The 24,015-nt window shown below is 33.4% G+C and overlaps 1 protein-coding gene and 1 long non-coding RNA gene across 11 annotated transcripts in view; one reads left to right on the plus strand and one right to left on the minus strand.

Moving 5' to 3' along the window:
• Window positions 1–24,015, minus strand: part of LOC127833673 (heat shock 70 kDa protein 12A-like) — a 56,607-nt gene that overhangs the window by 17,203 nt on the left and 15,389 nt on the right. The window contains exons 7-9 of one of the 10 annotated variants that reach the window (XR_008027539.1): window positions 4,943–5,077; window positions 3,537–3,745; window positions 1,481–2,472 (exon numbers count right to left, since the gene is read on the minus strand). The exons of 3 other annotated variants lie outside the window; for them this stretch is intronic. Coding sequence is in view for 3 of the 7 variants with exons in the window: in XM_052359082.1 (XP_052215042.1) it covers window positions 4,943–5,077; window positions 5,605–5,752 (283 nt within the window). In the remaining 4 variants the exon portion in view is untranslated. Of the gene's footprint in view, window positions 1–1,480; window positions 2,473–3,536; window positions 3,746–4,942; window positions 5,078–5,604; window positions 5,753–24,015 lie in introns of those variants that run through there. 6 more of the 10 variants (XR_008027540.1, XM_052359082.1, XR_008027538.1 and 3 more) reach the window with 6 other exon arrangements.
• Window positions 10,057–23,461, plus strand: LOC127833678 (uncharacterized). The gene is made up of 4 exons (XR_008027542.1): window positions 10,057–10,215; window positions 18,226–18,292; window positions 18,626–18,678; window positions 21,180–23,461. It is a non-coding gene; the product is annotated as an uncharacterized LOC127833678 (long non-coding RNA).

The following is a 24,015-nucleotide window of genomic DNA, read 5'->3' on the forward strand; positions in this document are numbered from 1 at the left end:
TCAGATTTGACATATACTAGTTTGCCTCCATGTGGATCGTTCGATTCATCCCGTTTAAACGGCGTATGATATGAAGGGAAAAAAGGATCTGCAGTGTCGACTGTTGAATTAAGCAACGTTTCAGTTAAGGCGTTCATGTCGAAGACATTAAGGTCAGCATAAAGGATATCTTTCTTGGTGACGAAGCCCTGAACTTCGTAATGGACGTTTTTTATATTATGCGTAAATGCAGCACAAGATAACAAAGAACAAATTCCAAGGGCAGTACTAAATAAAAATATTAATGGGGCTGTGCTACTTATAAAACAAGTTTAGGTGATTTAATATTAAGAAGCAAATGAATAAAAATGGTAATTCCATTAAAGCGACATTATTGGAATCAAACAGTATATAGGTGTTTTGACAACTGAAGACAGAAATGATTTGATGTACGATTTGAGTCCAAATGTAGTTTACATGCAGATTTGTTCATACGACACAATGACACAATTTTATTCAACAATGAAAAATGCCTATAATGTAGTATTCATGCAGATTTGTTCATACGACACAATGACACAATTTTATTCAACAGTGAAAAATGCCTATAATATCACTAATGATTCCAAATTTTAAGGGAAGAAAGATATAGTGAATCGAAAACCATCAAACACGTGTTTTTAAGTACATAAGCATCGTATCCTTTTGATAAAAACAAGTAAATTAAATTGAAAAGTTTAATATGAACATTTGGTTTAACATATTTTAATTTGCGGACACGCTTCAAAACATCTCCGTAAAATGATGGATGGGAGATTCCATTATTTAAATGCCATTTTAAAGAAACATTATATTTTGAAATTAAATCACCATACTTAGAGTAAAATCTAGCAAATTTATTTCTTAGGTTATGATACAAAAAGCCTTGTTTTAGCAATTTTTTAGTTAATATTAGATTACGATCATTAAAATCTTTAATACACGAACATGCTCTGGCATAACGTACCAACTGCGAAATGTAAATACCATAGGAAGGTCCTTTAGGGATGTTGCCGTCTAGAAACGGAAAATTTACAATTTCAAAGTTAAAATCGTCCCGTTTGTCGTATAAACTAGTTTTGATCAAATTATTATTAATAGTTAAATGTAAGTCTAAATACGCAGCGTCTGTATTGGATATACACGATCTATTTAAGACTAGTTCTTTTGGGTAGATTTTGTGAATATATTGTTCAAATAATGGATTATCTAAATTAAGTATGTCATCAATGTACCTACTAGTAAGGTTAAAACAATTAATCAAATCTACTTGCTTAGTTTTAGATAATTCTAACATAAATTCGCTTTCATAACAATATAAAAAAAAGGTCAGCTATAAGTGGCGCACAATTAGTACCCATAGGAACGCCAATAACTTATAAGCATTCTTAAAATGAAAAAGTTTTGCGATTCTTTATTCACTTTTAAAAAGTTGACAAACATTTTAGGTAACTGGGCATGGTTGTATTTGTATTTTTAATGGTGTTTACACAGGGTATAATATTTGTCGCACAATAGTTTTACATGAAAACGTTTTCCTATGTACTTCCATCAATGTCTGTGAGAACGAGAATATCCAACAATAAACACTGCATCACAAGACAAATTATTTCAATGACGTGGTTTGTCTTGGCCGGCGCATTAGAATGTTATATATGAAACGATCACTTAGGTAAATATTCTTGTTATGAAAGTATTATTGCCAGTTAATAAACGGATTTTATGGATATCAACCATTTACATTAGAAAGTCAACATTCAACCGCGTTATCTTGCCAGTTGTTTTTTCTTCACACTCGACAGTTATTTCCGTACCACCAAAGATCATTCGAACGACCACAGATCGATCAGTGCCCCTTCCGGAAAGGGGTACGTTAACAGAGCCAATCTTTTTGGTCCCAATATCGGTCGTATATCTGGGATTTGGATCGGTTGTTGCAAAAATCGGCAACTCTGCTGAAACCTGGCCAGCATTTATAGGACGGTACGTCTTTTCGTTTTGCGTCTCACCCGCAACCAGCTTATCGCCAGCTCGAACGATGATGGAAAAAACATCTACACAGCGAGCAGAGCCATCTTCATAAACTTTACGATGCCACATATTATGCCTCTTATCGTCATACATTTCTGTTATTGATATACCATACGTACATTTAGAAACACGCTCTATAATTGCAGTAGGACAATGGCCGTAAATGACTGCACCTTTAAGAACCGCAAGTCCTGCGTCTGGTGGAACAATGATGCACAGCTTTGAAAATCTTTTCTTCATGGTTTCCTGGAGAAGCGAGGACTCTGAGTATCCCCCCACCATCAGAATGGTCTCAACACCTGAGCAGTCTGCTGTTTGAAGGAGACCAGACACATGGTCGATAATGTTAGACATAGATGTATTAAAGAACGTGCGCATGACATCTGCATCAAGACGAAGTTTACCTCCGGCAGCAAGGCTCACCTAAAAATACATTAGAATAAATAATTTTCTTGTATACCTAATGATAAAATGTGACATTTCTGCAGTGAATAACAGCAGTGAAAATAAACAAATTGTTATTTGTTAATCGGTGAAAATAACACATTTCCGGAACTACTTTTTCTATTTATAGATTATCATATCAAGTTTTTATGATCACGAGTGAATTAAAATCGGTATTCCACCGATTCCATTTTTTTATTTTTTATTTTATGCTTTTTCACCGTTTATTTACATTGTAAAGAGTTTAACTGGAGAATTTCGCTGGAATAGTGACGTCATTTCGTCACAAAATGACGTCATTTTGTGCATATAAATGTTTTGAGGCACGCCACGGGAGAAAGGGTAAATTTTCAGCGAAAGGGAAACAGCTGTAAAATTCTTTTTTGAAAAGGGGCATAAAAGAAACAGACAATTTGTTCAGGTCAGTGTAAGATCGTTTGTTATTTCACTCGTGATCATAGAAAAATAATATTTTCTATGATCACTCGTGAAATAACTAACGATCTTACACTAGCATGAACAAATACCCTCTATACGCTTTTTATGCTATTTTTAAGCGTTGTGTAAGGCAAGTCCAATGTAAGAATGGCCAACAATATAAAATTTACAAAGTTACCACATTATTAAAAACAACGTTCAATATTCATGTCAAATGACTTCACTAACTCCGCGAGCATGTAAGGAAGTTAGATGAAGAATAAAGATATTATTTAGTTATGACTTTTCCGCATGTATACATGTACACATAACTATTTTATCGCGTTTCCCCAGACCCTGTAATAGTTCATCACTAACATGCAATTTCTTTTAATTGTTCATAAGTAATACATTCATAGTTGACGTGGGCATTTTGTTTGATTGACTTCGGACCGTACAATAATCTTGTACTCACGCAAGTCCAATGCAATGAAATACTAAACGGTCAATGGTACAATAACGACGTTTGAATGGACGATTTAAAAAGTATGTAGTTGTGAAAAATATTGAATTATGTCCGCACTTTTATCATTTAATATTAAGAGGGTCATGAACATTTCCCAAACCTGTTTTCCATAGCGTGTTGTGGGCAACTTGTCTTGTAACAGTATTCCTGTTATCTCTTTTTAAAGATCGGAAAGCGATAATGGTACTTTGATTGTTACTTTGCTACTCGTGTTGGTGTCTATTGCTCTCTTCTTGATTTCAAATTCGCGGAGGAGATCGATGTAGTCTTCCATATTCTCATCCTTAAATCGCTTCATCGCCTTTACATCTGAACACAAAACAAAACTGTGATTGGTTTCATTCGCTAAGTAATATAGCTACGTAAGTGGGCTAATATCTTAGTATCTGTAAGGTTGATTTCGTGGAGATAATGGTTATACTGACGAAAATGAACAGAATTCAATTAAGTAGTGAAAGATTGTTGAGTTTTGATAGATCATTACATATGTTAATATGTAATCTTATAATTTTGAATCCATTGGTGGTACCTAAGAACTAGCGATCCGAAGTGTATATCTCTATTTATTTTTTGAATTGGTTCCGATTCTTCTTTCTATAATTTTATTTCTTAAATCTAAACTTGAGCTATCAATAAACAAGAATATATCTTGATGTGTGTTTACAAGAAATCTACAGGGAAACATTATTAAACGGCCAACTTTCAAGGAATTCATCTGGCCTTTTTCGTAATTTCAGATTGTGAAAATTTACAATAAAAAAGCTTATTCGCGTTCTAAGAAAATCACATTTGCCCCAAAGCTAGAACATTAAGACAACAGGGTTTCGAAGGACCACGGATGAAAACAAAATGATTTGCTGGAATGTAACCTTATAGGGAATGTTAAATACCATGAACGCAAACGCAAAACGCTAATACGTCATTATAAGCCTATTCGTAACACACATGCATGATTAAAAAAAAACCGATATGTACAAATGCCCCGAAACGCTTTTAAGAATGGCACATGGTTAGCCATCCGTCTTGCGTTATCAATACTTTGACTGTGGGAACTGCGAGTTAAACTTCGCCTTAAAAAACAGATTGATTCACAGCTCATTTAGACTTTTTAACGCCATGCAGTTCAATTATATGTAAAACGTTTCTTAAAAAGCGATCGGACGTGCCGCGAGAGGCAAACGACGGTCTTCTTTTACTTTGTGTAAAAATAATGTATCGCTTGTACCGCTTAAAAATTCGTAAAACAAATCCATAAATTTTACATTAATCACATATTTCCCCAGAAGCAATCAAATAAAAAAAATAGTGATTTCCTGTAATAATTCACCCTGAAGAGCCGATACCTGGTTTTCTTAAAGGTAAGTTTACAATTAAACTGCTTCCCATGGGTCCCGTTATAAAACGGTCAACATTTAAGGAATTTATTTTAACACCATTATTTCTGTTTGAGTACGCCTGTTATCAGTTTTAAGATACCAATGACAGGAGGTGACAGCTATTAAATACCTGTTATCTCGCTAAGAAATTCAATAAACGCCTCGTCGACTTTCGTTCCGCCCCAGTACCCGCCACTCGCCTTGTGGATCTCTTTGAGTGTCCCTCTCTCACAAACCTCATGAACCGTTATATCAATCGTTCCTCCTGTAGTTCATTCCATTTATATCACAACTTTAATGTTTATTGCATTTAGATATTTATTTGACTTTGTAATGTCCCAATGTTAACAGAGGTTTAGTGCCCAAAAGTGTTTGTATACCAAATATGTGCAATGAGTGTACGGCGATTTACGAAGTCATTAACGTTTGGTGCCAATTATTGGGTAAATGTATATGCATTATATATCAATATTGAAAGTTAGGCATTTTAATAATCTTATTTGGAAACAAATGCAATTATGTGAATACTCGCATCGGTCTATTCATATTTCGAACAATCAGGAAAATCTCGTTTCTTGATGTGCACGTACATGTAAAAGTCGTTATTGCTACCAAAACGTGAAGTAGATAATCTTGCTCGCTTCGGACAATGGTTACATGCACTAAAATCTCGTAAAAGGTATGCTTTGTCTGAGGTATTCTATTAATATTTAGTATTTTGAAATCTGTTACAATACAGTGAGTTTCTACGTTCACACATTAACATATGCATTCTTTATAGATAATACCTACCTCCTGCGTCTAGTACTAAATATTTCTTCCCAGTTGTAAATTTGGAGATATTTGTTTCCCCACTTTTTTGTACTGTAATGTGTCTGCAGTAAAGAGATGCTGCTTCTGGCTCGAGTGAAAGAGTCAATTTGTCCACTGATATCCCTGCCTGAAGATGGCAACAACTTTTGACCATGAAAGATATATACATTGTTTTCACATAATTAAATTGACAAGCAAACAAAACATCACTAAATGTCAAGGTTGCCATAGAAGCGGGGGTCTGGAATAATAAATGTTGTGTGTGTGTGTGTGTGTGTGTGTGTGTGTGTGTGTGCGTGTGCGTGTGCGTGTGCGTGTGCGTGTGCGTGTGTGTGTGTATATATATGTGTTGTGTTAAGGACTTTCTATCGAATGGAAACCTAAAGGATCTCATTAGATGGATCCTCTGCCGCGCTTTTTACTTGATTATTTCAATTTGGCCATGCCAGGTACATAAGTTTAAAAAGTTCAAATCTAGATGTTTATCAGACGAAACCTTGATTCGGCAGTCGCTGTCAAAAAGAAGGGGGTGGATTGGCTGGTTGATTTTAATAGATTTTTCAAGATCAGAATTTAGAAGAGTAGCCCCATCAACCGGATTGTCAACGATTATATATATCGCAGTATCGTCTGCAAACAGGCGAACTATAAAGGGAATATCATGGACAACGTCATTAATGTACAAGAAAAAGGATGGGCCCAAAAATAGACCCTTGTGGAACACCAGCATTGATATGTTATGAGTCGGATTTTCAGCCGGATATTACAACACATGGTCTTCTGTCATTTACCAAATTAGAAGATTGCCCGAGATACTACTACGTCAGAGCTTGTGAATTAGTTATTCGGGCCATACTCTATCAACTACCTTCTAAATATCGCAGAAAATGGCCCATACCTCTTAACTTTCATCGAGGGCGTACAAAAGGAGAGATATACCTTGACTAATTGGTCGACAGTGGAATCTAATCGAAATGGGGTTATAATGTAGGTAGCCCTTAAATGTTTAAATATAAATTTGTCAAGAATTTCAAGATGTTAACTTAAAACACTTAGGAGGGCACATTGTCTATAGTTGCCAACATCTTGAGAATCTGACCTTTTGTGAATTGCATATACATTTTCTTCTTTCCAGCTCCGTAGAACCCTACCCGTACTGATGGAAAAAATTGAAAAGATTTGTTTTTAGACTTTAGATTCGGTCCGGTCCAGAGACTTTTCCAGTTTTCATAACTTTAATAGATTCTAAGATGTCTTGGCGATAAATGATAAAATCTTATACGATATGGCTGTCTGACTCTTGTGAATTTAAGATATGCATATGCGTATATAGTACAATTAGAGTAGATTGAGATTGAAAAAAGGAATTAAGGATAATCGCTTTATTTAGGGGTGACTTATATACAATACCATTTTGAATAAAGGGGGCAGCTCGTTATGTGTGTTTTTTGTGTGAAATGTTTGATGATTTTCCAGAAGTCGGATGATGAGTGTAAATGTTCTCGTATTTGTTAAGCAAGATTATCAAAGTGGACTTGTTTCGCTGATCGGACAATATTATGTACAAGATTACGTTATTGGCTATACATGAGCCAATATCGTTTAGCCTTAGCTTTCTTGTATGTTCGTTTGCTGCGTCGTATATACTCTCGTTTGTTATTGTGTAGCCAATGAGGATCAGCTGTTCGTAATGAAACAATTTTAAATGTTATGGTAGAGTCTCAAAATGAGATATGTTTAAATGTGATTTGAGGTAAAGATATCTATATGTGTCTTGTTCTGAGAAAACTTGGCTTTATTCATGTGCGTTAAGTGTCATCCCCGATTAGCCTGTGCAGTCCGCACAGGCTAATCAGGGACGACACTTTCCGCCTTAACTTGATTTTCGGTAAGGAGGGACTTCCTTGAAACTAAAAATACCATAAAAGCGGAAAGTGTCGTCCCTGATTAGCCTGTGCGGGATGACACTTTACGCACATGCATTATGACCAGCTTTCACAGAACAAGACACATATTATTATCGCAGGAATGGTTCCAATCAGTTTTGCACAAGTTGTCGTAATTTATTGCAGACTTCATTTTTGTTGTTCCATATATGTCTTTAAGTAGACACGTCTGTTCTGTTGATTTTATGACGCAGTAATCTGGACATTGAAAGCGAGCTTGTTGGTTACCAAAGGGTTTCCCAATGTCACATTTTAGTACTGCCTATGAAGATGATATCATAAAAAGGTCAAGAATAGAATAAGAGGTTTCTGTGAAATAAGTAGGTCCATTAATAATCTGGGATAGATTATGCTGTAAAAGAAGTTTATCTTACACTGTGATTTATTCATGCCGAGATTAAATTCACCTATGAAAACAATGTTTGCAATACTGGTGTCAAAAGCAAGTGAGATCGAATCGTGTATGCATTCTAGTAAATAAGGACTAGAGTTAGGTGGTCGATGGAAATAGCCGAATAGAAGACGCCTTCCCTTGATACGTTATTCAACCCATATACATTAAATATCGTCGATCTGTAGGTCTGTGCGCTCTTTTGCAAAGAAATCAGATTTGACATATACTAGTTTGCCTCCACGTGGATCGTTTGATCCATCCCGTTTAAACGGCGTATGATAATCAGTGCTGTCAGTGATAAGTGAGAATAAATTTAAGGATGATAACATACAACAAGGTACAATCCAATTCTTTAATGAGTTCGAAACGTATAATGCTTTGACTATATACATACTGGCTGCGCTGTCAACTGCCTTTCTACTTACGCTTTTAATTTAAAGTAGAAGAAATAATAGAAATAACAACAACAACAATAATATTTACTATAATCACATGAGATCACATGAGAAGTAGTAGAGGTTGCAGTAATAGCTAGCAGTAGTAGATGTTGTTGTTGAACTATTCATAGTTGGTGTTGTACTTGAAATGGTAACAGTAGCATCAGCAATATATATCATCAGAATAAAATGTAAAACAGCAGCTGCATTAGTTATGAAGAAGAAGATGATGATGATGGTGGTGGTGGTGGTGATGATGATGATGATGATGATGATGATGATGATGATGATGATGATGATGATGATGTTGTTGTTGTTGATGATGATGATGATGATGATGATGATGCTGATGATGATGATGATGATGATGATGATGATGATGATGATGATGATGATGATGATGATGATGATGATTATGATGATGATGATGATGATGATGCTGATGCTGCTGATGATGATGATGATGATTTTGATGATGATGATGCATTATAATGCATTTTTATTATTAGTAGTAGTAGTATTATAGCAGGTATGTGTATTAACGTTAATACACATGCCTGGATTATAGGTTATCATCAACACATGTAATGGATATCAGAACCGAATTCACATAAAAATTGTTTCTATTGTCACGGGACGTTGTTATGATTCGCACATCAGACAGTCGGTTGTCATAGCAGTAGTGTACCAATATACAAGATATGGCTTTGCGATAAGAAATTAAAGGTCCCTTAGTTTACAGCGTTAAACATGGGTTTTCGTTTTAACAGGGCATATGTTGGTCCAAATAATATTCATGTTGTTAGGATTGGAAAGCGTTCTTCTTTAAACTAAATCCATTTATGTAATTAAAAACATTTGGCATCGCAGATTTGCTACATAGAAAGAACTTAATATCATGTAAAAAATATCAGTAGTAATATAACTTGCAGTAGTAGTAGTAGTAGTAGTAGTAGTAGTAGAAGTAGTAGTAGTAGTAGTAGTAGTAGTAGTAGTAGTAGTAGTAGTAGTAGTAGTAGTAGTAGTAGTAGTAGTAGTAATAGTAGTGGTAGTGGTAGTGGTAGTGGTATAGTGGTAGTAGTAGTGAGCTAAATAGCTGGAAATAGCATTTAAATACACACACGCACGTATGCACACACACACGCACACACAATAGCACTCACTCGAGTAATATGAGTAGTAGTAGTAATGCAGTTGTCTAGTATGAAAAGACAAAATGTGTTCAGCAAGTATTGAAAGATGAAAGTTCCTTTTTCAGCACATGAAGTTGGTATTTGCCATGTATAAATCAATCTGAACAAAAATATAATAGAAGAATAAAACAGATACTAAATCGGTTTGTTATACTAGGTCCCTCAGTCAAGAGCCGTTTATAAATGTTTGTTTAAAATAAAGTTGCGTGTTACCAAAAAGCTATCAATAAATATGTCTATTAAAAAGTCTTTCGTGTAACCATATCGCTTTCATATTCGCATCGTATGATAAAATTGAACCTACGAATGTGACAACGGTAAATTGTTGTTCCAAATGCATATACAGTTTATAATTTGTTAACTTGTCTCTAAAATCGTTGTACAGCAGCGTAAGAAAAATAAACGTTCGGAAACGAACAATAAAATAGTGTAGCCGTAATCGATTAAAACGCAGTGTTTTTTCAATCGAGATTGTCCGTATTAAAGTGTTTTTTGATTGGATAGTAAGCTTTACAATAACCAATGAGAATGATTGTAACAAACTAAATAAATGGCGGTTTATTATTTTGTTTAGGAAAAGCAGTTAACCGAAAGCTGTATGTCTCATCTGGTCATGATAAGTAAGGCATTATTTTGAAAGAGGAATGCAGTAAACAAAGATTACATACAATATTAAATAGCTCTCGAGCATATATTTAAACCATCGGTATAGGTTGTTTTAACTAGAGCTTCATGTAATAGGATGTTTTTCGGACTTACGGTAATTTCGGACAAATTCGTTTGTAACGTATTCAAGTTACTTGTACTGATATATATTTACATTTAAGGTCATTAGCACATACAGATATATGACAAATGAGACATAGAATAAATCGCAGATTTCAGATAATTAAGACTAGTAGGTGATTTAAAATTCCAATATATATTTATTATATAAGAGCATCAAATAAAACGCTGTTGCTGTATGCATATTTTTTACAATAGACGAGTTAACGAGTGACGTCACGCGCACCTGCAAAGTTTAGACTCCGCCCACTGGTTGGCAAAAAGAGATGGAGTTCATATAATCGCATATAGAGATGGTGATCATAATCATCGAGTTTATTGATAATCATGCACTGTATCAAATATAATTTTATAAATTATTTCTAAATAAAACATTAGCATGCAAGGAAATGCATTTTAGGAAAGATTATATTGCTATTATTTGTTTTTACTAAACAAACTTGGGAGTAGAACACAATCTACAAGCTCGGTATTTGGTTACCACAAAGATCTTTCTGCCTAGCACATCATTTTAGATTAAAAAAATCTCAGAAAATGTAAATTCTTTAAGAATAAACTTAATTTAATGAAAGAATACAATTAAGGATGAACACAACAACAAATAGATCGATTTTATGTACGCAACATAGTTCTGATTTGAACGTTAATACATGACGTCTGTAAAAACTTACCATGGTACACATTAGATAAATTCACTTGATAAATGTAATTGTTTTTATTTAATTGTTCACACCAATTTTGACACTGTTTGTTTCATCATTTTAAACCCGGTGTTTAATTGCATGATTATCTCGTTATGATCGGATACTGTGCAGACAGTTACAAAGTAAACATGGTGTCATTAAACCAGGGACCTATACTTGGGATGCCTGCATAAACCACATGTGGCAGATGATTTTATGGTAATTAAACACAATTTATTATACCTTCATGTCATCTTTTGGCATATTGAGCAGTCATTTAAGCCAAATTTCAAAGCCAAAATATGTTACAGTTGCTTTAATAAAATATGTTAACATATTTAAAAAAAAAATGAAGATATTACTTCGAAATGGATTAGCAGGATTAAGTGTGTATATATATATATATATATATATATATATATATATATATATATATATATATATATTAGCCAGTTTAATCATAATATACATTGTTTAATAACTATAAATTTAAAATTTTGAGCAATTTTACTACTACAAAATTAATGTATTCAGTGTCCGACAAATTTCTTATTTTTCAGGTAGCCCACTGGGCTACCAATAAAAATATTTGGTAGCCCATAAAATTGTCCTACAAAGTGATAAGAGGCAGGTTCTCATCTTTATTTTATTTCTTCATTTACATAAACATAATATGTATACATACATATACATAATACAATAGTAGTCTGATGTACACAGTCAATATCGTAAATTAATGTTACAGTACAGGCACCGTGTACTTAAATGTAAATGTACCAAAGAAAGTTATATACTACATGTAGATATTACATGTATGTGCACATGTATGTGTATTTAAATTCGGACAGCACGTTAAGTCGGTAACGTAAAAAAGCGATTAGATGATCAATACGATTGACTCGTATGGTGTTAATCAATGCAATTGCCCTTTTTAACAACAAACACCGAGTTTCAAGAAATCAAGAGTATTAAATCATTTATTTACTTGTGTCCGACTTTAAGTCATGTCCGAATTTACGTATTGCATCCGTATGTTACGACACTTGTGTGCAGTCAGTATACAGTACACTACTTGTTTCGATAATGAAGGAACTGATACAGCGAAACGGTAACGATACAGCGTGTTTACATTATATTTTATTAAGAGGAAATGTCAATGGCAAATAATTCGCGAGATACCCCAGTACTTTAATTGAAATTCACAACGAAACTTTTAATGGAAATTAAATGATCTCAATGTTGTACCCGCTACGAAATTTTTATTTACAAATAAATACACCCACGCCAATTTTCGCGCGCTTTTTATCTGGACAAAGAAATTCATTTATTAAACGTAGAATTTTGTAACCTTAAATAGCTGTACACAACGCGTGCAAACCGTGGCAGGTGATATACGCATGTTGCAATACAACGGTCCTGATTGGTAGCTTATTTCATCATATCTTTAAATAGACCCATATGCCGAAATTCATTTGAAACTTTAGAAAATTTTAAACGTTTGTGTTTATGACTCTTATCGTCTTTATTACCCACCCATAATTTGGTTTTAAAAATATAAATCGGGCATATATGGGAATATTGATTAACAGTCGATTAATTCAATTATTAATTGACTATGCAAACTAATTAGCAGGTGTTAACAACGTTCACGCCGTTGTTATTAATATTCATTTTCGGTTTCGTTACAGTTTTGAAGAATCCGCTATTGTTTTTATTTATTTAATGTTCGGCGTCTTTGGATATTTAACGAAATCAAAAACGTTGTCGCTATTGCTCATTGTTGCGGTTAACAAAGAATTCCAAACTGCGAAATGATGTTGCATCATGTGCGCCAACTATCCAACTGGCTCTCATTATATTATTAGCAGACGACAAATGTTGATTCTGATTGGATGATTAAAATACACTGTTACTGTTTACGACATTACCGCAAGTGATCGGTGACTGATTAGATAATTGATTGCACTTTGTTATATGATTAGGCGTAACAAAAAAAGTTGTTTGTTTCCGGTGGCCCGACCCTACCTAATTTTTTGCCGCCGGTCCTAATCTTTTTTGAGCCCAAAATTCGAAAAAAATCGGACCGCGTATTTTTCGGCGCGCTCAATAAGCGTTCAACGTTATCGGCGCCGTACATTAAACTTTCAACATAAACAAGATGGCGGCGCCCAGCGCCATTACCGGATCATTACGCATAGCGGATCACTTTGATGTTCAAGACTGCGTTTTGCGATAAATAGTTGAAATTGTTAGATGATATTTTGCACATAGCATCTTCAAGGCCTATTATTTAAACGCATTGATTGAGTCGTAATTGGAGCGTCTCTTTGTCAAACATTTCGGTATGTTTTGCTGACATGTATATACGACTTTGTTGACTTCTGTCTCGTTTCCAAATCGAGGTTGAACATTTTTTGTGGCCACTTGCTATAACTCTGTTGGAAAGTAAGAAGTTTACCCATTATTTTAAAGGCCATTTAGTAGTCTTTCGGCATGCAAAAGTCCATTTCAGTTTTGATTCATGTTTAAGATTTTGTCTGCGTGTAAAAATAAGACAATGTGCTGAATCAGTTAGCAACGGTAATTTTTAATCAAACTGGTGTTAAAGAAGTCTCAAACCGTTCATTGTTTTTCACCAGCACAACTTAATTACGCTACTGATCCGGTAATGGTAACTTGGCTGTACTGTTGAAGGAAAAAGTAATACCAGTTTGTGTCTTTGCCAAAGTTTTGACAATTTTAAGTCATTCAAATGGTCTGCAACTGACTGTTTTAATAGCTTGCTGGATGGTTTTGTAATTGGCAATTCAAGATAGCAATTTTTTTTCCACAATGGAATACAAAGTTTAAAGATTTCATGTTTTAAAATCCTCTTTAACGACTGGGTGCATCTCTACTAAACTGTTACATTGGATCTCCAAGAAATGAATATTGCCTAGAATTATTTCTGGCAGGATTATGGTCCTTTGTCTTTTTTTTCACTTTTGAATTTATTATTACAAAATTGTGTGTGTTCAACTCCTCTGCTTGACAAATTTTGCTTCAACTTTCACAGCTGAATGTAAAGATGATCATTATGGTAGGACTTCTGACTGCAAACAGTTAAGCCATTTTTCATTTTGTCTACTGTATATATAGTGTATTTGTCTCTGTCCAAGCATAATTGTCCATGTCAAAATTCTAGTTATATTTAATAAGTAAAAATGTTATCATTTTCAGGGCAAGCACAGTCATAGTGCTATAGTGGGGGACATATTGTTTTTGCCCTGAATGTTGGTTTATTTGTTTGTTTGTTTGTTTGCCCCAACTTTAACATTTGCAATTACTTTTGCAAGATTGAAGATAGCAACTTCATTCTTGGCATGCATGTGTATCTCATGGACCTGCACATTTTGAGTGGTGAAAGGTCAAGGTCATCCTTCAAGGTCAAAGATTTAGCTTCAAAGCGGCGCAGTAGGGGACATGGTGTTTCTAACAAACACATTTCTTGTTTAAATTTATAAGTATAGTTTGATACAAGAAGCATTAAATGTCTGCTTTTCTGTGCTTGGTGTGATTTGATTTTGTGCTTGTTTATTGATTTGTGTGTGTGTAATTGTATATAATACAAGTCGTAATAAATTTTCTGTTCTGTTCCTGAAATTCATGGGTAGATAGACCCCACGCCACCAGTACATAATAAAATCTGAAAATGTGGTCCTTTGGGAACATTAACTGCATCCAAGAAATATAAAAGCACATCCGGTTTGATTGGGTCTTTCCATGGTGATAATGTTAAATGCAACACCACTGGCGTTCCCGTAGCACTGCTTTTGAGGTATTTAATATATTATAAATAATAAATAATATAGAATACACTGCATGAACCCAAAGGACCAGAAAGTATAACAACACTGAATCCCTATAGACACTGAGGGTCAAGCTCTCTGTGACTTGTTATAGTTATGCCTTTTATTGGTCATAAAATGGTATATTTAAGCCGTTGCCAGAAGTCAACATTAAACTCGGAATTAAGGAAAGCAACACATTCAATATTAATGAACAGCAAGTTTTTATTTCATAAAAGCATTTAAATATAGTCATATAGCATTACAGACATCATCAAATTTATTGTACATACAGTTATACACAAAACATGAGAAGAAAATGCACCATGTACGACAATTTCTAAAAAAAAAATATTTTTAAAAATAAAATTATTTGCCTACCTACCTACCCTAATTTTTTTGGCCATGTCAGTGGAAACAAACGATTTTTTTTTTTAGGCCTTATAAGCAATACACAGTGTACAAACACATGGTCAGCGTGTTTATTCTACGTATGTCTGTCAATAAACCGGGCTACCGCTCTTATAGATTTACAGTAGCCCGGCGGGCGTCAGCTGGAAAATTTCAGTAGCCCTATGAAAAATTTCGGTAGCCCCCGGGCTCCGGGCAATGGATTTGTCGGACACTGGTATTGAACGATTACCAGCATTTTTTAAATAAAATCGGCAATTACGTGTAAACATTGTAAGTTACAGCAGTGCACGAAACACCATCATGAAAGCAATCAATAAAAACTACTTGCGTAAAATAAATTAAATATATAGTGTTATTTATCATAAAATGCTTGATTGTTACATGTATCACTCCTTATCACTTAGTTAAAAAATTCAATATACATGCAAAGACAGTTCAATTTGCACAATATGCAGGGTGTTTTTACCATGTGTATGCTTAAAATAATCAATATCGTCATTCAATGGAAATGAAATGAAAATTCATTCAATGGAAAAGAAAATGATAAAATTTAACAAATGTTATGTATTCCGCTTTTTTAGGGTTTTGTTTTATAATTGGTTAAATGCACCTCTTACACATTCGATCGCTGATGAACAATAACAATATCCACACCACTTATAAATGTGATCAAATAAATATATGTTTCATTATTTTTGAAATATCATTTATAAAAGTCTTACTATAACAAAGATGACGGCTTATTTATTATCCCCGCCAAAATTTTTTTCAGAGGGGATATAGTAATTGGTCCTGTCCGTCCGTCTGTCTGTCCGGCTGAAACTTTGTCCGGAGCATAACTCCAAATCTATTCAATGGATTTACTTTAAACTTAGACTATAAACAGATGGCAACTAGGAGAAGTGCAGTGACCAAGAACCATAACTCTATTTACCTTACTTTTTGAATTATTTCCCTTTTTATATAATTTTAAATAAAATTTTTGTCCGGAGCAAAACTCTAAATCTACTGAAGGGATTTACTTGAAACTTGAAAAATAAACAGATGGCAACTAGGAAAAGTGCAGTGACCAAGAACCACAACTCTATCTACCTTAGTTTTTGAATTATCTCCCCTTTTATATGATTTTAAAATAAAGTTTTGTCCGGAGCATAACTCTTAATCTACTGAAGAGATTTACTTGAAACTTGAAATATAAACAGATGGCAACTAGGAGAAGTGCAGTGACCAAGAATCACAACTCTATCTACCTTAGGTTTTTAATTATCTCCCCTTTTATATAATTTTAAAGTACTTTTTTTTTCGGAGCATAACTCTAAATCTACTGAAGGGATTTACTTGAAACTTGAAATATAAACAGATGGCAACTAGGAGAAGTGCAGTGACTAAGAACCATAACTCTATCTACCTTAGTTTTTGAATTATCTCCACTTTTATATAATTTTAAAGTAAATTGTTGTCCGGAGCATAACTCTAAATGTACTGAAGGGATTTACTTGAAACTTGAAATATAAACAGATGGCAAGTAGGAAAAGTCAGTGACTAAGAACCATAACTCTATCTACCTTAGTTTTTGAATAATATCCCCTTTTATATAACTTTAAAGTAAATTTTGTCCGGAGCATAACTCTAAATGTACTAAAGGGATTTACTTGAAACTTGAAATATAAACATATGGCAACTAGGAGAAGTGCGGTTACCAAGAACCATAACTCTATCTACCTTAGTTTTTGAATTATCTCCCCTTTTATATAATGTTAAAGTAAATTTTTGTCTGGAGCATAACTCTAAATCTACTGAAGGGATTTACTTGAAACTTCAAACTTAAACAGATGGCAAGTAGGAGAAGTGCAGTGACTAAGAACCATAACTCTATCTACCTTAGTGTTTGAATTATATCCCTTTATCTAATTTCAAAGTAAATTTTTGTCCGGAGCATAATGAATTATCTCCCTTTATTTGTTTTTACAAATATTATTCTACTCTCTAAAACAAATGTTGTCATACAAGCAAACACATTTCGGCGGGGATTTGGCACTACTGTGACAAGCTCTTGTTTGTTTTTTTTTGTTTTTTTGCTGTATTTAGTCTTCCGATCACGTTTACTCTGATGCTAATAACTAATTCGTATTTTTATAAAGACGAAAATATATTTGTGAATAAAAAAATATTGTTACTAAATATAATCTATTTGCGCGATTATTTAAGTGATTTGATGTTTATTTCGGATTATTTTATCGTTTTATTGACTATACAAAAGTCTTATATACATGTTTTACATTACTGTAACCAGTGTTTTTGCCAACCAGTCAGTGCGCATGCGCGGAAAATCCCCAATGTAAACAATAACAATTTAATCGTCTATACGGGAGTTTTGTAACTTAAGTAGATTCATATGAGCATGAATGCTTATGACCTATGGATAACCCATTAAGCTGAAAGATAATTTCCAATGGGGTCCATAAAACACACACTGAAATAGCAAAATGATTTAAAGATACATAACCATATGAACAAACACTAACAACATTATGTTGGTTATATGGTTATACATAACCATATGAACAAACAACATATCCAATGTAAACTACTGGAGCAGACATTATCTTTCTAAAAAAACAAGTCTAAAAATAGAGTGTACTGATAGCTTGCTGATATTTTGTCTGCGTGTATTGACTAAAATGTATTTTTTGAAGCAGCGCTTGTTCTTTAGTAGATTATTAAGGTGTAAGAATTGCTGATACACGTGCTTAAAAATAACGCTGCAGCGATACCAGTATATTGATGGCACAATAAGACTATGACCAGATCAAAAAAATATAGTTACGAGTTGGGCAATTAGTTTATTGGCACTGAGTGTCTAAGTCATGAGTTTTGTTTAATGACACAATTTAATAAACAATGCACTATTTATTTAAAGGTGCAGATAAACAAGTGTAATGCTCCCGAAGAATGTTTGGGCCAAACAATATCTAAGAAACAAAAAGGTATGTTCCTAAAAAACTCTTTAGTTTTTTTGTATAAGTAGATAAATACAGTCAATGTTATACCATTTTCAATAACTTTAATTTGTAGTGGTGAGTTGTAAACATAATTGTCCTCAGTTTGTATTAAAAGTAAAATATCATCAGCTAGTATAGTGTATGAGTATATTTTATGTTGATGCTAATTAAATGGATGGAAATGTCTACTTGATTTTATATAACACTTATCTTGTGTGTAGAAAAATATAGGAAGATTTTTGATCCCCCACTCATCAGCAACAGACAGCCATTTCATTCAAGAGGATTATGCTTCTTATGTTTTTACTTTTCTTTCAGTTGATAAAAATGCAGAAAGATATGGCCAATTCATTGAAGGTGACGACATGCAGGTGTGTACTTATAAGCATAAGTTCTGACTTCAGTGCTCCAGCTAGCAATAAATAGAGGGGCGCTGCGCCCCTCTAAAATTTGCCCCCTTAAAAAGCGCCCCTCTATTTTTCTGTCAAATGCCCTTTTGGTCTCTAAATTCCTGTTTTCCGGCCGTAGATCTATAAATCGCCAGAAACATCGACATGAATACACAGATAACACCCTTACCGGTACATGACTGCCCAACACATTGTGAACAAACAAGCCCCAAGGGCATGGTTTGTTATCAGATCATTAATTAGCCTTTTGTTGCAGACGATAGTAACATGCTGTGAAAGATTATCTCTGAGGTCACGCTTGGTTAGACACAATCACACTGGAATGAAATCAATCTCAGCACTATTGATTTTTTAAAACTTCTGAATTCTTTGGCTACGATTTTTTTGTTTGCCAAAATAGTGATTTTTTATTCAAAACACCTATTAAAATTTGAAAATTAATCTTTTTTTTTAATGCGAATATGCGGTTAATTTTAAGTCCGAAATTACGGCATTGAAAAACATATTTGTGTTTGGATTTTATTTCTGAACTTTAAAACACTGTCTGTCCTCAATCATGATGAATTTTAACATGAATAGGGGCAGACAGTTGTTATTTCAACAAATAAAGATCTTGTTTGGATGGAGGATTTATCACTCTGCAAGTAAAATGTAATTTTAATAATGTCATATATTTTCGCGACCTAACAAAACTGTCAACGTTGTTGACATTAGTTGAAATAACGTGTTGTAAAATAACTATATCAATGTTTCATTTTTTATCTCCAGACTGGATGCTACTTCATGGTGACATTGATCATTGTTCAGACTTTAATTTTTTCAATACAGATTATTGTTTTAATTAATATTATTATTGTGGAAAAACATTGGCTCACAGTTATTCAAAGTAACAAATTAAGTGGTGACAGTCACAACATTTATTTGACCCAGTGAAACCCCTGATTTTATTTCATGTTTTCTTCTACAAGGAAACTGATGCTTAAACTGGAACCTGAAATATTAACATGCAGTTCAATGATGATGGGTGATAAAAAACATCAAAATCCCTCCCCCCCCACACACACACCAGAAAGAAATATGATATCTACATATCTCTAATGTGTGTAGTCGGATGCTAGCCCAAGTCGGTTACAAAATTGGCTACGAAGTTGTTTTCCTTAGCGCCAATGTAGATAGTAATATATTTATTATAATTTCATTACACAAAATGAGGAACAGCATACAATTGGTGAAAACATCCAATGCACTAATGTTTACAATTCATAAGTATATAGTATAAGCAAAGTATATACTTAAGTATATTTATAACCAAATGCCCTATTTTCCAAAATTACGCTTGAAATTTGCCTTTTTTGGGGAAGCTCCCCTCTATTTTGAAAAGCTGGCTGGAGCACTGGACTTAGATATGATTTGTGAAAATCTTGGTTGATGACTTGTATTTAATATTAAAGAGGCCTTTTCACAGATTTTAGCATGTATTGAAGTTTGTCATTAAATGCTTTATATTGATAAATGTGAAAATTGGATCTAAAAAGCTCCTGTCAAAAAAACAAGAATGAAATTTAAAAAAGAAAACAAGTAACTCTGAACATGGCTTGAACCACTGACCCCTGGTGTAAAAGTCTTATCGCTTAGACCAATAGGCTATCCATTCAATCGTTACACGTTGCAACGCTTTATAATTTTCAAGTTTTTAAATCATCAAAAGATGCATATGATGGATATTTTAGAGCATGCTAAATGTTCAGTATTACTGTTTCCTGTCAAATATCATAACTACCATGAAAATATGCGAATCTGAAACATTTTTATTTTGTCAATTTACCAAAACTTTAAAAGGCCCCTTGAAAGAAATTAGAAACCTGACATATTGCCATATTAACTACCTATACAACTAGAAAAGTGTGTTTATCTTATTCTATTAAATTATTTATTTTCTTATAAACATGGGGTCAAGCTCTATAAATGTGTATATATTGCAATAAAATAATTGAGTACTGTTAGCTGATTTTGTTTACATTGAACATGGCCATACTTCTCTACTACCTCCTGTGTATGGGGAAAATGTGTTTCCAACTGGTGTTTTCACTTCATAAATAGATTATTAAGAATTATCTTGGCAAATGCATATGGTATGGGTGTGTTTTAGCTAAAGTTAAAGAAACTTTAATAAGTTTCAAATGATTCAAATGTTTCTGATTCATTATCAGGAATAATTTAAAGTATTCTTATAACCTCACTATGTAAATGTTATTTTAAGAAAAATATATTGAAATTGGGTATTCTGATTGGTTTGTTTTGCACATTGACACTGTGTTATAAATTGCAAAATAATATTTAAAAATAAATGTATGTATATAACAATTTATGTACCAAAAGGACACTATTGCGGTACTACAATTAGACCTTTAATTACACATGTTAATGAATATATAATGTACAAGTACATAATTGTGTTTTAGGTGTGACTGTATGCACGACTGTTACTGCTGCCTGGGTATTATGTGAGCAAGAAACACGTCTGGATTATAATTTGGACACACATGTACAGCTGTTTTGTGAATATGATAAATTATGTATGCTATATTTGCATTTTTTATGGGTTTTTAGATGTTTAATGTTCAATACATCAGACAAACTCTGAAGTTTTTTTTTTAAATAGAATATTAATTTATAAAACAAAATCCCATGAACTACAACCATATGTTTATAGCTTTACACTTCAAGAACAACTATTTTTGTGTATTATGATTATATATTTGTTAATGAGATACAATTTTGAGTTGAAATATTATGAATTTTGTTATGCCGGCGTAATATTTGATTTTGGTCTGTAAATAAGAAATTATTGGAAATGCCAGAGATTCGCTTATGAGTTGGAATGTTTTAAATTTTGTCACGCCGGCATAACATTTTAAATTTTTGTCTGTAAATAGGAAATGTTTGGACATTTATCAGCCATTCACTTTCTGTAGAAATGTTATGAATTTGTTACGCTTGTATAGCATTTAGGTTTGGGTCTGTGAATATGAAATTATTGGAAATACAAGAGATTAACATTACGAGTTGAAATGTTTGGATTTTTGTTAAGCTGGCATATTATTTTGAATTTGGGTCTGTAAAAAGCAATGATAGAAAACTTGAGAGCAATGCACTTTCTGTGGAAATATTACTTATTTTGTTATGCCGGCTTAACATTTGAGATTGGGTCTGTAAATAAGTAATTATTTGAAATGCAAGTAATTTACTTTTAATTTAAAATGTTTGGAATTTTGTTACGCTGGCATAACATCTTATGTTTTAGTCTGTAAATAAGAAATCATTCGAAATGCAAGTGATTCACTTTGAGTTGAAATGTTTGGAATTTTGTCACACTGGCATAACATTTACAGTTTTGGTCTGGAAATAAGAAATCATTAGGAATGCAAGCGATTCACCTTTGAGTTAAAATGTAATGAATTTTGTTAAGCTGGCGTAACATTTTTTTTGTTTTCAAAAAATTAGCATGTCAAAATTATCGCAAAAAACCCTGTAAAACACACCTTTTAATTGGGATTCATGGACATTCCATTTTTAAAATAGACAGATTTTTATGAATTTTGTGAGTTTGTACCGCCAGCGTAACATTTAAAGTGGAATGATTTATTTGGTGATGTTATAATGAACCTTTGTGAGTTTGTACCGCCAGCGTAACATTTTCAAAGAATTATCTGTCTATGTGATTATGAACCTTGGGGAGTTTGTACCGCCGGCGTAACATTTTTATTTTTCTGTCAAAGTGATTATGAATTTTGTGAGTTTGTACCGCCAGCGTAACATTTAAAGTGGAATGATTTATTTGGTGATGTTATAATGAACCTTTGTGAGTTTGTACCGCCAGCGTAACATTTTCAAAGAATAATCTGTCTATGTGATTATGAACCTTGGGGAGTTTGTACCGCCGGGGTTAACATTTTAGTTTTATTTTTCTGTCAAAGTGATTATGAATTTTGTGAGTTTGTACCGCCAGCGTAACATTTAAAGTGAAATGATTTATTTGGTGATGCTATAATGAACCTTTGTGAGTTTGTACCGCCAGCGTAACATTTTCAAAGAATTATCTGTCTATGTGATTATGAACCTGGAGTTTGTACCGCCGGCGTAACATTTTAGTTTTAGTTTTCTGTCAAAGTGATTATGAATTTGTGAGTTTGTACCGCCAGCGTAACATTTTAAGTGGAATGATTCATTTGGTGATGTTATGAACCTTTGGAAGTTTCTACCGCCAGCGTAACTTTTTTTTAAGTGAAATTATTTATTTGGTGATGTTATAATGAACATTTGGGTGTTTGTACCGCCAGCGTAACATTTAAGTTGAATTATTTGTTGATGTTATACTGAACCTTGGGGAGTTTGGACTGCAAGTAAACGTTTTCAGTTAAATTTTTCTGTTGAAGTGATTATAAAATTGGAGAGTTTGTACCGCCAGCGTAACATTTTAAGTTGAATTTTTGAGTAGAATGAATTATTTGTTGATTTTATAAAGGCATTTGGAAGGTTGAACCGCCAGTGTAACATTTTTAAGTTCATTTATCATTTATATGATGATATTATAATGAACCTTTGGGAGTTTGTACCGCCAGCGTAACATTTTAGTTTATATTTTCTCTGGAAGTGATTATGAAATTTTGATAGGTTGTACTGCCAGCATAATATTGAATTATGTTATGATGTGATAATAAACCTTTGGGAGTTTGTACCGCCAGTGTAACATTTCAGTTCAATTTTCCTGTCTGAATGTAAGAAGGGTTGTACTGCCAGCGTAACATTTTTTGTACTTTCTTATAAAAACTGAGAAAAATTTGGGTTTATTCTAAAGAAATGTCTTTGAAAATGGCCATTTTAAAAGGGATTCTGTGGAAAATCCCTTTTTAAAATATAATCAATTGAATGTTAAATACCATGAACGCAAACGCAAAACGCTAATACGTCATTATAAGCCTATTCGTAACACACATGCATGATTAAAAAAAAAACCGATATGTACAAATGCCCCGAAACGCTTTTAAGAATGGCACATGGTTATCCATCCGTCTTGCGTTATCAATACTTTGACTGTGGGAACTGCGAGTTAAACTTCGCCTTAAAAAACAGATAGATTCACAGCTCATTTAGACTTTTTAACGCCATGCAGTTCAATTATATGTAAAACGTTTCTTAAAAAGCGATCGGACGTGCCGCGAGAGGCAAACGACGGTCTTCTTTTACTTTGTGTAAAAATAATGTATCGCTTGTACCGCTTGAAAATTCGTAAAACAA

The sequence above is a fragment of the Dreissena polymorpha genome, chromosome 6 (assembly GCF_020536995.1).
Source record: "Dreissena polymorpha isolate Duluth1 chromosome 6, UMN_Dpol_1.0, whole genome shotgun sequence".
NCBI classification, from domain to species: domain Eukaryota; kingdom Metazoa; phylum Mollusca; class Bivalvia; order Myida; family Dreissenidae; genus Dreissena; species Dreissena polymorpha.